The sequence below is a fragment of the Heterocephalus glaber genome, unplaced genomic scaffold (assembly GCF_053883595.1).
Source record: "Heterocephalus glaber isolate CG9 unplaced genomic scaffold, H.glaber_assembly_v1.0 deba00001463, whole genome shotgun sequence".
Taxonomy (NCBI): Eukaryota; Metazoa; Chordata; class Mammalia; order Rodentia; family Bathyergidae; genus Heterocephalus; species Heterocephalus glaber.
In genome coordinates, this window is record NW_028258310.1 from 1,204,472 (window position 1) to 1,220,740 (window position 16,269).

General features: G+C 40.8%; 1 protein-coding gene across 2 annotated transcripts in view; it reads left to right on the top strand.

Annotated features, from left to right (window-relative positions):
• The window catches only part of Prdm6 (PR/SET domain 6), a 108,041-nt gene that overhangs the window by 4,944 nt on the left and 86,828 nt on the right, over positions 1-16,269 (top strand). For both annotated transcript variants that reach the window (XM_004854480.4, XM_087180518.1), the window contains one exon: positions 4,865-5,172. In XM_004854480.4, coding sequence (XP_004854537.2) covers positions 4,865-5,172 — 308 coding nt within the window. The remainder of the gene's footprint in view (positions 1-4,864; positions 5,173-16,269) is intronic.

The window sequence follows — 16,269 nt, forward strand, 5'->3', positions numbered from 1 at the left end:
TCATTGTTGGCAGCACCGCACTGGGTTTGAGGAAAAGGAAACCTGGGGCCAACACTACTTTGTCCTGTGCGAGGAGCCCAGTTTTGAGATCTAGGAACGAGGAGAGAGATGGCAAGTTTTTTTTTACTTTTTTCCTGACCTTCCCCAATCTCTTCCCACCCAGTTGGAAAACGCAGGCCCCGGTTGGGGGGTCTCCTGGGCAGTGGCCACCACCTGCGGGCTCCTCCCGTGCCAATGAGGCACTCCTCTCAGCCCCCTGCCCCAGGCCTTGCTTAGATTTCCGGCCTGGTCCCTGAGGGTGAGGCCCTGCGTCGGTGTGTGAGCTTGTATGTTGCCTCCCTTGCTCGTTCTGTGAGCAGCCCGGCCCGTCCCGGAACACACATGATTTAGCTATTTTACATCATTCGTTATCTAGCGCCCTGAAACTGAACATAGAGCCATATATTAGATTGCGGGTGGAAGAGGTGGCGACTGTTTATTTAAGGTGATAAAATGGTCCATCAGCAGTAATCTCCATCGATATGTGCCACCAGGAGATGAAGGATGAGAGGACAAGCCACAATTAATTGCCCTGTAGTTTTGTAGGAGAGAGTGGAGGCGTCCCAGACCCGCTTCGATCCCTCGCGGCTCCTATTCATCATCCCCGCGCCATCCGCGGCCTCGCAGGGCAGGCGGCGAGGGTGAGCTCCGTGAGTGTCCGCACCCGCGCACACGGGGCTGCGTTTAATTTATTAATACAGTCTTCAGAGACAAAAGCCACAGTTCCTCTTCTCTCCTCCCTTTGTCTCCCTCGGCCAGGCCGGGCGCGCAGTCCGGAGAGGGCGGGACCCTGGGTTGGCTTCTGGCGCTGCTCCGGGAGCTCGGAGGCCCTGCTCCGCCGGGGAGAGGGCTGGGCGGCGGCCACTCCTGGTGCCCTCGCCAGGCAGCCTCGGGCGCAGGGTTCCTGGAGCCCGGACCTGGAGGCCCCGAGCCCGCCGGCCCCTTTCCCCCGGTGGGGTGGCCTGTGGGGCGGGGAGGCCGAGGAGAGCCCGAGAGATCCCGGCTGGCCGAGAGGTTCCGGGCTTGGAGCTGTGCCCGCCGTTGCCCCTCTCACCTCCACAGCCCAGGCTGCACCGGTGCTGCCAGCAGGCGGCACCACGCGGACCTCGGGCGCAGATCGATGGGCATCGGCCCGCAGGGCTGGACCTGCGAGATCAAGGGCGGTGACTTAAGCGTTGGGGTGTGTGGGGGGTTTACAGCCAGAGTGGGTCCCGCTGCCCAGAGGTGCGGGGAGCCGGCTTTGCACGCGCCTTGGTTCCTGTAACCGAGGGTCACGAGGCCCAGAAGGCATCAGAAAGGGATGGAGAATGAAGGCCTGGAGTGGCCAATACTAGGCACTGCGTGGGCACATTTTACCTTTCCTAGCAAGAGGAAGCAAGAGAGAGAGAGGGAGAGAGGGAAACCCGATTGCCCTCTTCCATTAAAATAAGTTCATTTAAAGTAACAAGTTGTACATGCGCTTGTAAAACCATTCAACAATAAGAAGGGTGAGAAAGAAGAAGGATCTCTGTTCCCTGCTTGGCCTGGTCTCCTGAGGTCAGCAAGCCAGTGATGCCCTCACTTCTTCAAGGACCCTAGATGGATCCAGTCAAGCCGGAAAAGGAACCATGGTCTCACCCTGTGCTAAAGTAGCATTCATCTTGCTTGGAGGATATGAAAATATCTCTCATGAATATAGAAAGTCTTTATGAATAATAATTATGAATATATACAAAACTTTTTTCTCTAATTTTAAGGGAAAGTAGGAACATTTATTTGCCTCCCACTTATGAATGCAAATGGACTTATGTGTAGCTTGCCTGGAATGTGTGTATGTGTGTAAAATATGGTGATATATATAAAATACGTTGTATATACATGTCTATAAGTAGACTGGGGAGCCAGCCTGCTTCTCTGTCAAATCTTTTTATGTAGGTTTAAGACTCAATGACTAGAAATATTTTTCTACTAGAATGTCAACGTGTGCCATATTTGTGAACTGGGAAATAAGTTATTGTTTTAAACATCCCAAGCTCCTCTGGGACTTGAAAATATAGGTGAGAAGTCGAATGTTTACAGTTGAGAAGGTTTTGTACATTAAAAGTGTTACTGTAGCATCTATTTTGATGGCAGTCGGTCAACTTTTCTGACAGAATATTGTGAATATAGCTTGAAGTGGTTCACAAACTAAGACTCATATTAGGTGGCCTAACTAAAATGGATTGACTGCTGTGACTACAGTGGACTTAACAAACATGTGGCCTTATTTGATATTGGGGAAATCTTTGTTTTTCAGTACTCTGCAAAATGCGATGATTACATTTAACTCGTTGTAAAGAAAAATGAAACAGTAAGCTGAGGAGGGCTTTAGAGAAACATCTTGGAGAAAAGACGGTATAGCTTTATTCTTACTAATTACAGATATTTTTAGAAGTATGTTTCTTGTCTGTGGGGAGAGTGACTGGAGTTTATTCCTCCTCCTTTTACTACTGATGTAGTTGCTCTGATGTTACATGTGGAGATGTTAGAAGTTGATAGAATCTCTGATATTAGGAGTTGGAGTAGTAAATACTGTTGCTTCTGGCCCTTTGCTTCATTGAGTCAACCAGACAGGAAATATCAACTAAGAAACTCCACAGGATGTTTTACATTTATTTTCATGGGCATATAGCCTTTGTTTATTGTCATTTGTTTTTAGCTATTTTTGCTTAAGGTGGTGAAAGGCTATTTCTGTGGTTAAACACTAACATTCAAATTATAGGCATTATCAGTTTACTTTCATATTCATTCTCCTCTACTCAGCTCCAAGAGTGTGGGAGAGAAATCTCTAACTGAATCATGCTACAGCAGTTTCTGTGGCCCTCAAATAGTTATCTCAGTAAAATATTTCAATTCTATTGATTGAATCATGAGTTTGGGTATAAAATTCTCCAGCTTCCAATAGTCTTCCTAATCTCTGGGTTTGAAGACGTTGGTGTCACGCAGACCCAGCTATGAATCTTTTCTCTATCACTTTGTAGCTTCCTGACCCTTGGCCAACTTGTAGTGCTCTCGAAGCCGCCTTTGCCTCATCTGTGCAATGGGAATCGTGATATTTAGATAACATGGTGATAGTTCAGATGCACAGCACGTAGTAGGTTCTCAGAAATCCTGAGTATTTAGTCTTTCCATTCCTACACTGTTTTGAAGTTTTTATTTTCACAATCGAAAATTTGAGAGGGGTGTGAAGTATGTGTGTTTTCGAGGAGTTGACACTTGTCTAAGTGCATGCTCCCACCTAGGCCTTAGAGTCAGAAGTGGAGGCTTGAACAGTTTAAACAGTATGTGTGCTGCCTGCAGAGGAAGCCCTTGAGTTGAGAGAGGCTCAGGGGCATAGATAACTCACTACCTGAAGAAACACTTTGTTTCTTGCTGCAGTCCCAAGGCACCCAGTTCTTTGGGCTACACTGGGTGGAGTAGAGGAGTAGCAGCTGACTGAGGGAAGCCTGCCTCCCAGGGGACAGTATGTGCACAATCAGCCACCACTTATTAAGAAGCCAATGGTGAATAGTTTGCTCACCGTGCTGGGCTGTAATTTCATCTTCCTTCATGAAAACTTTCTCACTGGATTATTTGTAGCAAGTCCCTTGGGCATTTCAGCCCAGATAGGGCATACCCAGGGTGACCCATCAGGCCTAGCTGTGACAAAGTCCTGCGCATGGTGGCTCAGGTTGGGGTAGGCAGGACGCCAGTGCTGGACCCCCACCCACCCAGCACTGGACCTTCCCAGGTGCCTGGCTCTTACCATCCACCAGTCTGGCCTCGAGGAGTGTCACGTCGGGTCCCAGTGCCACAGCGCTCCATGGCACGAGGATGCCGAGACTCCCCAGGGAGGCCGGGCCAGAGGCGCAGATCACATGGCAGGCGCCGAAGCCGCCTCCTCTGGAAGAACTCGCTGCGCCAGGGCGCAGACAAGGCGGCTCCGCCTGGCCCATTAATAACCTTGAGGGCGCGCACTTCGACAGCGTGGTCGCTGCAGGCCTGACTTCCCGGCCCCCCACCCCCGCCCGCCCTCGGGCCCAGCTCGAGTGGAGCAAAGCTGGGTGCTCACCACCGCCCGCGGGGGTGTAGGGGGACAGTCTACCTGCGGCCTCTCGGGAAAGTCCGAGAGGGACGGCCTTGGCCACAGCTTCAGCTTCGGGAAAGAGATGATCAGAGCCAGGGTCAGCCGTCGGGCCGGAGTGGGGACCCTCTCCACTAAGCCACTAGGGAGCTCATTAGGACCTATTACCCTGGGGGTTAGACTCTCTCTCCCACTGTCACGCTGGGCTGGAGTCCGGGGAGCCAGCGCGGAGGGCCAGGGGCCCGGCAAATAGGGGGGAGCCAGGAGGCTGGGAGAGCCGGCCTCGGTTATTCACCTGCCTTGGGGATGTTGAAACTTATGTCCTTGTAAAAAGGGGAAAACCAAATACCTAGACTTTCGATGTAGACCCTCGGTGAGATGCTGAACTGATTAGGAGCCACACTGTGGGCGGGTGACATGAACACCTCGACACCATAGAGAGCTCCCGCGGGAACCGGGGTCCGTTGGCGGGAGAGGCCAGGCAGAGGCCGAGGTGCAGAGCTGACGGCGGACGCGCCGGGTGTTGAGTTTCCCGGCAAGTGCGGCCCCACACTGTGCACCCAGCTCCGGAGGCTTAGGGAGCCCGGGCCGACTCGGGCCCAGGCGGCTCGGAGGGGGGCGGGCTTGCCTCTCGTGGACTCGCAGGTGGCTCAGCACGGGGTGGGCGGGGAGGGGCGGCCTGCCGACGGGCTGCCCCGACTCCGGGTTGACCTCTTCCCTCCTCCCGCCCGCGTGTCCCCGCAGGTTGTGACATGTGCGCCGACAACCGCAACGGCGAGTGCCCCATGCATGGCCCGCTGCACTCGCTGCGCCGGCTCGTGGGCACCAGCAGCGCGGCGGCCGCCGCACCCCCGCCAGAGCTGCCGGAGTGGCTGCGGGACCTGCCCCGCGAGGTGTGCCTGTGCACCAGCACCGTGCCGGGCCTTGCCTACGGCATCTGCGCGGCTCAGCGGATCCAGCAGGGCACCTGGATCGGGCCCTTCCAGGGCGTGCTGCTGCCCCCGGAGAAGGTGCAGGCGGGCGCCGTGAGGAACACGCAGCACCTCTGGGAGGTAAGTGAGCCGCCGCTGAGCCCCTCGGGCTGGCCGGCCCCGGGGAGAGCCCCTGTGGGCCCCAGGGTGGAGAGCAGATTTCCCGGTCCTGTGATGCCAGGCCTGGCGTCTGAGGCACCTCCAGTGAGGAGGCTGGGAGAGCGGGCTCTGGCGTAGTGTGAACCCAGCAGAAAGGCAGGGCCTCCGGCCTTCTGGCTTTCCGGAAACAGGCACCTTAATGTTCGGTCCCGCTGGAATGGATGACCGATGGTCTCCTTGAAAAACGGGCAGGTTGATGGAGGAGAGGACGTTAGGCATTAGAGCTAGAGCTGGGTGACCTTCATGTCCGGTTCTAAGCTCTTCCCATACATTTCTGTGCCCGGTGAAGAAAGGTAAGCATGGGGAGGAAGAGAGAAAGTCAGGCTGATTTTCTTGGGTAAAAACAACTATAAACGCTCAGTGTGAGTGACCAAAACACGCGTCACAACGTTTAGAGTGCCCACGTTCTTTGCAAATTATATTGTGAATAAAAAAATCACAGATTTTGCTTCTCTCTCCACAAAGTGAAATTATGGAATGTTCAACAAAATAGAAAATAAAAACATGGGAAAATTAGGACCACTTTTGTATAACCCAATACCTGATGCTATTATTTAGAAGTAACCTGTGTAGAAAATGTTAACCTGAGAGTTCTCCCAGAACTTGTGTTTGATTATTGAGGTCCACTCCTGAAGAGATAGATACTCATCATTCCCCACACTGATTTTAGCCACTCCCACCCATGGAAAGTTATTTAGGAAACGCTGCATGCTAGAAGCCATGCCCTGAAGTAATATGTAAATCTGACTAACGTGGTTATGTGAAATAATGAAGTAGCAGTAGTCAGAAAAGAATGCTGATCAATTACCAGGGACCAAGTTGGCATGGGCCTTAGGTTTCCAATAATGGATTGTTTTGAAACAGTTCGCCTTCACACTTTGCTCAGGGCTTGTCGACTTGGTGAGCTGCCTCAAATTCCCTAAATAAAAACTCGTGGGACTCAATACTTTACTTGATTTTTGCTGAGGCCCCACTCTGTCAAACATTGTATCAGGGTCCAGAACACCCATATGACTATGGTGTGGAGTGCTCAGGCCTGTGTTTACAGAACATCCTTGGATGGAGGAGTAACCCTGTGAGCCCATAGTCCAGCAGGCCGAGGTGAGGGTGGTAGCCCATGGGCTGCCTTGTCCACACTTCTGCCCCTCTCTGGCCATGGCTTCCAGGTTTCATTTCACTCCTACACTGTTGGGAAACTACACATTTTCAGTCTTTCAGGCTAGGAATCCTGAATGAAGGTAAAAATGGGCATATTTATATTACCAAAATGAGCTTTGTCTTAAAAACCAGAAATTTGCTTTCTAGAATAGGGCAAAGAGAAAATGGCTTGGTGCACAGATACACAGAGGTAGGCTATAAGCTACAGCTTTTTGCATAAGAAAACTGATGAGTGGGATATAATCAAAGCATCTGCTTTTGAAAGATTTCTTATTTGATTTTTGTTTCTGACTAGTTATAACCTCCAATGTAGTTTACAGTTTATAAAGTACTTCCAGACACTTTTCATATTTTAGTGGTGTTGTTAGGCACTCTAATACCATACAGCTAAAGGTCTGCCAGTACTTTTCTGGGGAAATCATGAAGCAGTTGTTCATTGGCACAGATTTAATCTATGTGAAAATGTTAAGCTGAACACTATTACATTGCCCTTTGGTGCCTGTCTGTTTTTAGAGTGCAGAGGACAAAACCATAAATGTGAAAAAAATCCCATAGTTCTTTGTTTTTGTTTTTCCTAGGAAGGGTTGAATAATTGGGATGTCGGCAGGAGGCCACCACACATATAGAATATTATAGCATATATTGTCACTGAAAACTGTGGAACCTTTCTTTTATGCCTTCACTTGTGCTCGATGAAGTTAAAATTCTGTTGTAGTAAAGAAACTGGGGATTTAGTTCAGTTTTTTTCTTGAAACAATAAAGTGAGTTTCACCTATTGTGTTTAGGGTATATTAGTTAAATGTATAGAGAAGATACAAGGTTTGTGTTGTAAAAGAGACTTCTGGGTGTATGCTTGGATGATCTTTATGTTCCTACTCCTAAATTCAGGATATAATTAATTAATTTGTTTTTATCAGCTGGAACAGCAGTTAGAATAACATACATTTGGGGGATTGAAGGGATTTTAAAACTTCAGCCATGCAAAATGTCTCCTGGGAGAGTATGAACAATGTAATTAACTGGGGCCAGGTAATTTAGCGTCAGTGTTTATAAGATAACATGCTCTTACAATACATTTCAGATTTTTATTAGTATAATTACTTTTAAGAGATGAAGTATATGTTTTTAAAAAATTAATTTTATTGGTACATTTTAGGTATGCAATATAATGACATTCATCATTGGAAATTTGCACCTTTACATAATCTTTCTTAGTTCTTATTTTTCCCCCTTCCCCTGCCCTCCCTTCAACCCCTCCACCTCTCCCTATTTACAAAGACTTTTGTTTGTATTTCTTTCATTTTCTCATATTAATTCCATTTCCTTCTTTCCTTGTCCCTACCCCTCCCACTTCTCCTTCCCCTTTGCCCCTTTTCTTCCTATTTCACATTATCTATTTGAAGTGTAAGTTTTTAAATAAAATTTTAAGCACCAAAATTTATGAAGCATGACTGTTTCAATTAAGCTACATTTATAAGAGATTTAAAATTTTAAGTTATTCCTTAAATGTTAGTCTTTCCTTTCAAACCTATATTCTATGGTGAGATACTTTAATCATTATATTATTCGTATGAGAAAAATCAGTAATTGGAATATACTATAGATCTATATAAGAAATGTTTGGGAATAATTATTTAATGACACATGTAATAAGCATCTACTTAAAAATATATTCTTTTAGATATCTTCCAGAATATCAGGTTGACATGATGCAGATTTTTTAAAAAATCAAAGTAGTTAAATCACGACTATTTCATTTTAAAAGTCAGCTGTAGTTGGGTTTTTTCCCCCAATTTTTTCAAGTCATTTCCTGATGAAGAAATATCTTTATATTTAGAGTTCAATACTCAGATTCTGATAGGTATTACCAGTGTTACTTATCTTTATTTCAGTACAATGAATGGATCAGTAGTCTTTTCTCGTCACTGTTTCCAAGTAGATGATGGATTTTTGTTTTAGTTTACAGTTCATTGTTTTTAGGAAGATTGTGCTTTATTATACACATGAAAGCTTATTACAGAAACAATCAGATTCACCTTACAACTTTAGTTTAATCATTAAAAGCTCTATTTTCTCTGTAGAAAAAGAATTTTTTAGTATATATCAGCCATGTAGTTTGGTTGGTTTGTAAACATTTTTAAGTTAATATTTTCTTTGTGCATTTAAAGAAAGTTAGACATATTCTATTACTTCAGTATATTTTAAATCTTTTAGGTGTTAATAGGAAATGCCAAGAGCTTTTCTTTTCTTCTTCTTCTTTTTTTTTTTAGCAATAATACAAGTAGTTTTTTTGTACTATAAGATTAGCAAATTAAAAGCCAAATTAGTCATTTATTGGCCAATTTATTTTGGTATTCACATTTTAATGTGTTCTAAAAATAGAAAATTCAGATACTTTAAAACAAAAACATTATAAAGTGCTTTAAACATCCATTTTGCTTATATACATTCACTCCAGCAAGACTTGGATGTGTGATACATTGCTAGTTTGAACATATTAGGAAAAAAATCTGAATGTTTTGGAAAGAAAATAGAATTTTTCTCAGCAATTAGTCCTTATTGATGAGTGTGAGATAATTTTATCCTAATGTGTTTTCTAATAAGAGAACAGGCATATTTGATTCCAACATTTATGAAAACATTATCTCAATTATTAATGTTCCCTTTTCTCTTGAGATAAAATAATCTAGTTGCACATGGTTTTCCCTTTCTGCTTAACATCAGAATTTAATATGAGTAGACCTGAGGAATGTACACAGTGCATACTTAAATTTCTACTGGAATAAAACATGGAAGTTTAAAATAAAGTTACAATTTAAGATAGACTAGAATTACTCAGGCCTTTCAACTAAAGTGTGATTTGACAAGAAATTTTAGCAACAGTGACAAAATAAATTGCACTTGTTTTCAACCTAAAATAATCTGCTAATTGAGATAATGTAGTGACTTAGGATTACAGTCAAAGTACTGAAAAGGGATTTGATTTTATAGAATCTGTCTTCTCTTTGCTTGAGTAAATTTGAGTATGTCATTTTCATTTGAACTATGGAAACCTTCACTGTTTTTCCTCAAAAAATCAAGGAGGATAATATAATATGGGGCTTTTTGTGGTTTGATTTTGTGCCATACTATTTTAGATTTAGTAAGAGTTTTACTTTTAACCAAATGGGCCATTTTTCATCATTACCATTTAGCTTAGGTCAAAATATATTAATGAAAACTAATATTAAAAATATATTACACATTGCTAAATGTTTATATTTCAAAACCATCATAGGTAATTGGTGCTAGAAGGAAATGAATTGATTTCATATTTTAAATGTGTTATGTATGTTTTTATAAATGACCCAAGTTTGTATATACAGTACTCTTACACATTTGTTTCTATTTAGATGTTCAAAAATTATTTTAAATTAATCTTTTGAATTAAAATTATTTAAAAATTGTTCCAGTGATAGTATTATATTATATTCTTTATATTTTGCTTTATAGATTTTAGCTCATTTTGGTCTGATTCACTGAAACACCAAAGGATAGAATTATGTGGCTGTCACAGTTATACTGAAGTAAAAATTATGTTTCTTAGCAATTTATCATTTAATATACTAGTCTGATGTCAGGTTGGTTTTGAATATGTCAGTTTTGTGAAATTCAAATAATTTCTCCTTAAAAACCATAGTAATGTTATGATTATGTTTTAAATTATGCAGAATAGCAGCTGGTGTATCTCTCTAGCTTTGCCTCATTTGATTTGAAGATGTCTTTTATAGTGCTGCCCATTTGATAGAGTGTGAACATTTTGTAGTTTTACATAAACTGTAAAGCCATCTGCTGCCTCTTGGAATGGTGTCCAGCACTGTGTTAAAAATCAAAACTTAGTACATACTTTAAGTTGGCTTTGCAAAGGTTCATTTAAGCTCCTAGTCCTTTTGGTTTATGTGTCACACTACACAGTGCCACTCTTGGTTTTTTAAGTCCCCAAATGACTCCAGTTTAAAAAAAATTATAAAAGCCATTGGAAATTCTAACATGAATAAGGTTTAATTCAAACATGCACATGACACACCAGTGTTTTAGTTGCAAATACTTTATAACAACTGATGTGTTCTGTATCCACAGGTCTATTTTCTCACTAATTTAGTTACATATTGTTTACAAATTGCTTTTATTAATTGATAGCATTTTGTTAATGTGAAGAAAATGATTCACAAGAATTTCTTGTTTGTAACTGTATTTTCTTCTATCATGTATTTTTTTTTCCCCTTTTTCCATACTGCCTTAAAAGCAGGAGGTAGGAAGTAAAATCAGACTCTTGGACAGAACTAGTTAGATAAATTCTGCCCTCCCCCATCACTATTATGGCAGCCGGTGATCTGATAGAACTGTAGTTATGGTAACACTGGTCCTGAGAAACCAGCAGAGGAGCCTTCTTATTTAAGGCAGTTTGAAAAAATTACTTACAGTGGTGATTTTATTTTATATTTTTCAGTGCTGGGATTTGAACCCTGGGTCTTCTACCACTGAGTTACATCCCCAGCCCAAACCAGTTTTCATTATTTGAGAAAACTTATGTGTTACCCCAGGTCCCCTTATAGTTTTAGTATAATATTATGGATTTAAAATTTTTTCATTAAATACGAAAAACCATATATTACTGAGAGAGGAAATCCTGCCCACAGTATCAAAGTCCTCTCTTCTCAGAGGGTGGATGTCATACACTGGTAATATGGGAAAAACATTTTGCCATTCTGAAGGTGCCTGGGTATAGAATGACTGTGAGCCTGTGTCTCTTTCTCTTTTTTTTCTTTTTGTTTTAGAATCATATGTAGTCTAAGATTTCATGAGTTCAGACATTTTTTATGTGTGTATTTATACAAGAAATATAGATTCTGGTCTAAGTACTTAGCATAAAAGCTAGAGAAGCCAGAGCAGAATGTAGTTTTCCTTGTAAGCATTTGCCACCTTGCTCAGATAAGTTACAGAATTCCATTATCCAAATTGTTACACATGTGTGACAGAGGTTGACCTTTCGTCATGTCAATCCTTTTTGTGTAGGCCCCAGGCTCCAGCCTAATGGCTCAAACCCTGATTTACTCACTGTAATAAGGGCAGGAGGTCGAGCAATTGTCAGGCTGCCTGTTCGTACTCTTCTTAGAGCCTGGTTGAAGGCTGTTAACACAAAGCTTTTCAAAGTGAATTTACAACCAGCACCACTGACAGAGGCCAATCAGTGCACCATAAATGTCAGGTTAGTGAGATTGAGCAGTAAGTAAAGCACTGACAGCACACTATTGGCTGGAATCAATTGGCGAAGGTTTAACTGAGAAGAGCAATCTACATGTGGAAGGTTTAGGGAAAGAGCCAAGTAGGCAGCGCAGGCTTCCAGGTGGACTCCATGGGTTTACCTGTTCGTGGGAGTGGAAGGATTGGGACCTCACACATTTGCTTCAGCACATCCAGCGTCATCCGTATTGATGTGTGCGATCTGGACAGTCAAGAGTGGCTGGGCCTGCTGACGCTGAGGTTTGGTGGTGAAATATGGCATGGTATTAGACAAAAATTAGAGAGAGAGAATCTTATTATGATATGAGTCTGTCAGAATTAGGGGATGCATCCTGTGCATTACCGTTCTTCATAATGTAATTTTTCAAATTCTGAAACTAAGATTGTCACAAAGGCTCAGATGCAAATATGCCCACCCACTCTTTTGCTCCGCTTGCAGCCTGCTTAGCAGGGGGAAACTTTTGTGGCAGTCACTAATGAGTGATTATGGGCTGAGGGTCTGAATATCCATGAGATGTGGTTTCCCCATCAGACGGAATGTTTTTATCATTTTGTGTAATGACAGCCCAGACAACAATTCATTTAGCTCTGAAGGCATCAGCATTAAAATGGAGGAATCCATTAAAATGCTGTATGCAAGGATTTATAAATTGGGCAGTTTCCTTGATTATTGCAATCATTTACAAAATTGATTGTTCCAGTGTGGTATAGACAGATTTCAGCAATGATCATTGACAACAAGCACACTCTCTGATATCTATAGCTACTGGTCACTAAGCCAGGTCCCTGTCCCCCACCCTGCTATATTGGTCTCAAGGTCGAGTAGACTTCCAAGGAAGCTTACAATTGTGAAATTTCATTTGCCCTCCGAAAAGACACACCTAAGCTGTGAGAATAAGTGTGGGTTGTTCTAAAGATTACAGCACTGCTTTTAGATTTTAATCCTAATTTTGGAGGGGGTATTGTTAATACTGATCTGCTTCAGATCAGTAGCACTGACTGATACAATACCAATTTGAAAGGAAATAATTTTTGCAAATTGCAGCTCTAAAATATTTGTTTTGACTGAAGATCTAAACATCAATAATGTGTTTTATTTGTTGGTCCTTAAAGTTCTAATTATCTAATAGATATATCGTAGGGTCACCCAATTTTAGGTCAATTAATTCTGGAAGGCAAAATAAAGACATTATTACAAGTGTGAAATGCTGCAGATTTTCCTATACAAGAACACACACAACATGTTCACTTCATGCTTAATCACTAACCACAAACTACAAAGTTGCCTTTATTCCTGAAATATCAGCCCTGGGCATGCCAAATTTATCTGCAGGGCTCTGTCCAGTGAAAGCTAGTCATGTGGTTTATGCTTGGTACAAAATAACTTACTCTAGAACATTTGTTTTTAATCATCATTTTCTGCTTTTGAAACTTTAACACAAACTAGGGCTTATAAAATAGTAACACTGTTGAAAATTGTAGATGGTGTTGGGAAGACAAAAAAAGTCTTTTTTTTGGTCCTGATTGTGAAAACATAATTTGATGTTAAGGTAACTCTTTGTATAAAAGGGGAAATGTTAACATTTCAGAAAGTTGAGTTTAAAGGCATCTTGCTTTTTTTGTGGGGGGTACAGGGGATCAAACTTGGGACCTTGCACTTGCAAGACAGGTGCCAGAACCACTGAGCTAAATCCCCAGCCCCACATCTTGCATTTCCTTGACTGTTGTTGCCTAAAAAGTCAGAACTTAATTTTCATTTTTAGTTAGAAAATTTACTGTTTAAATCTTAAATAAAAATGTGAACTTTTCACTTCAGTGTCTTGGTATTTGGTTTTCATTTTTATTTAAATAATCCCTCCCCATAGCATTTTTGCTTTTTATTAAGACTTAAACTGTGTGACCAGTTCTGGCTTAGGTCAACTGTGAATGAGATGCTTAGTATTATAAATATTTTTCCTGGTGCTCCTCACATTTGTTTAATAAACCAAAATCTACAGCATGCAATTGTGAAATAGTGATATGGGATTAAGCCCATTTTATTAAAATGAACAGTGTTTTTCATCCCCTGTGATCATTTTAAATTAAAGCTGCCCCAGATAATGAAGTGTCTTCTATAGAAACATTCTGTGTAATCTAATTCAGTAGAAACTTAAGTGCTTTTTAATTGGAATCAAATTAAATGTAATCAAGTCATGTTTTCAGTGTCTTGTAAAGCACCAAGAGCTAAGTATTGTTAGCACACTTGGGAATATTAATGTTTATCACAAAAGTAATAATGCTAAATTCTCAGATATCCATGCACACTACAAAATGGTAGAAAGCTCTTAACTATTATAAATTTTAGGTTAGAATACAGTGCTGATAGAAACTTTTGCGTTTGTCTCAAAGTAATGTTAAAATTCATTTGTGATGTAAAATATACATAAATATTTCCTAGGGAAAAGAATCTTGAAAAATATTACACTAAGAAAATATTACACCAAGGAAAGCATTAATTTCAGCTTTTTGCAATTTATTACAATATAAAATTTAAGCCAGTTAATCCACAAAGTAAAAAAATTCATTATTAAACTTTAAAGTAGTAGAAATGGATTTTTTTCTATTAAAAGTAACTAATATACATCATAAGAAGCTCAAACTACATAAAAGTACAAATCAGTGTTATGATGGTTTTCATAATGGCTTTTTGAATGATGACTACATGATATAACACACATTCATTTCATTGAATTGCTATTTTGGTAAAAGATGTGTGCAAGATTTCCTTGATACTACCAACTGCCTTTTAAAAGCAGCAACCCATGGTACTGTCTTCATAGAAGCTCCTGCGAGTGTTTAACTTTGGCTTACCCCGAATAGATTTTGATTTTCTGTCTGGTCTCATCCTCCCCTCTCTGTGCTTTTCCTGGTGGGAAATTTAATTAACAGTCTGTAGACTCTGCCGATCTTATAGAAACACTTCTGATATTTTCATATCTTTTTAGCATATGTCTTTAATAAAAGCAGAGCCTTTCCAAGGTCTATAAGGAGACTGTATTGGTCCTCCAAGAAGGAAAGAGAAAATATCTGTTTTCTTTCTACACATGAAATTATAAACAGAGAAGGATCAACTCTTTGAAATGCTTTTTTAAAGTAGGAAGACATTAATCTTGCTGTGTGTGAGACTTTAGGGAAAATCATTTATTTCTATCCCTATTTCTCCATGTGTAAAGCAGAGTAATATTGGGTAGTTGTGCAAATAAAACAAATATTTATAACTTATATGCAGCAACTGAGAATCCCCCTTTTTCAGTTGGATTTTAGTAGTAGTTTTGTGTCTAGTGGACTCTGCACATAGATATAAGGAATTTTATCACTTATCAGTTAAAAAATAAGACTGTATATAGTAGACCATGGTACATACTTTGGATTTAATTACTATAAAATTAAATTTAAATAATATTTCAATGCAATTTTATTTAGCACTGCTCACAAGTAAGAAAGGATTATGTACTAAAGGAGTACCATACCACATGGACATTAAGAACAGTCACTGAGTGGCTTTTGTTTTTATTTTATAACTTTTATTTTTAAATTAACACATACATTGTACACATTTATGAGATACCATGTGATGTTTTGATATATTCTGTGATGTTCAAATCAAGGTTAGCATATCTATCTCCTCAAACATTTGTCATTTGTAGGGAAAATATTCAATGACCATCCTTCTGGCTTTCTTGAAATATACAATATATTACTCTTGTTTGTAGCACTCCAACTGTACAATAGAACACTAGAACTTATTTCTTTTATCTGACTATAACTTAATACCTGTTGACCAAAATTTCCCCCTCCCTTCTTCCAAAGGAAAGTGAACTCATTTTAAAAACCATGTTTTTAATGGAAAGCATTAAGAATATCTGTAATTACTGAGTAATAAAGAATATTCCCTAGCTGAACATTGTTTAGTAAGTGCAGTGCTAATTCAGAATCTTCACAAGAAAAAATCAACTTGCATTGTGAAAATGCAAGGGTGATGACTTAGTAACATCTAGAAAAACTACAAGTAAGTCCTGAAACTCAAAGGACTCTTCATAGACCTCAAATCAGGAGCAATTCATTAAGTCAGTTTAACCCTGGATGTTGAATTCTGAATGGAAAAACACCTCAGTGTCCAGCATATCATGATTTGTCAAAAAATACTAAATGACAACAAATCAACATGGTGGAATATACCATTTTCATAAAAAGTTGTACAGCTATGTACCAGTGAATACAGACATACAGATACCACAGATTCTGAATATATGTCAGTGTTGACCCAATGAAAAGCAAGTTTCAAGTGATAATTTGCAGCGAGATATTATAGAAGAAAAATAGAGCTAAAACACAGTATAAAAGCAAAAATGTAGGTGAATATTTTTATAATATATATGTATATCCTATTAATTATTTCTGTTATAGTACCTGCTGTTTATACTTTGATGGCATCCTAGCAGGGTATCAAAATATGTCTCCACTAATCCAGTCTAGATCCTCACCTGTACCCAGGATGCCTGCAACAGTACCTGTGCTCCATGGCCTGCCCATCAGCTT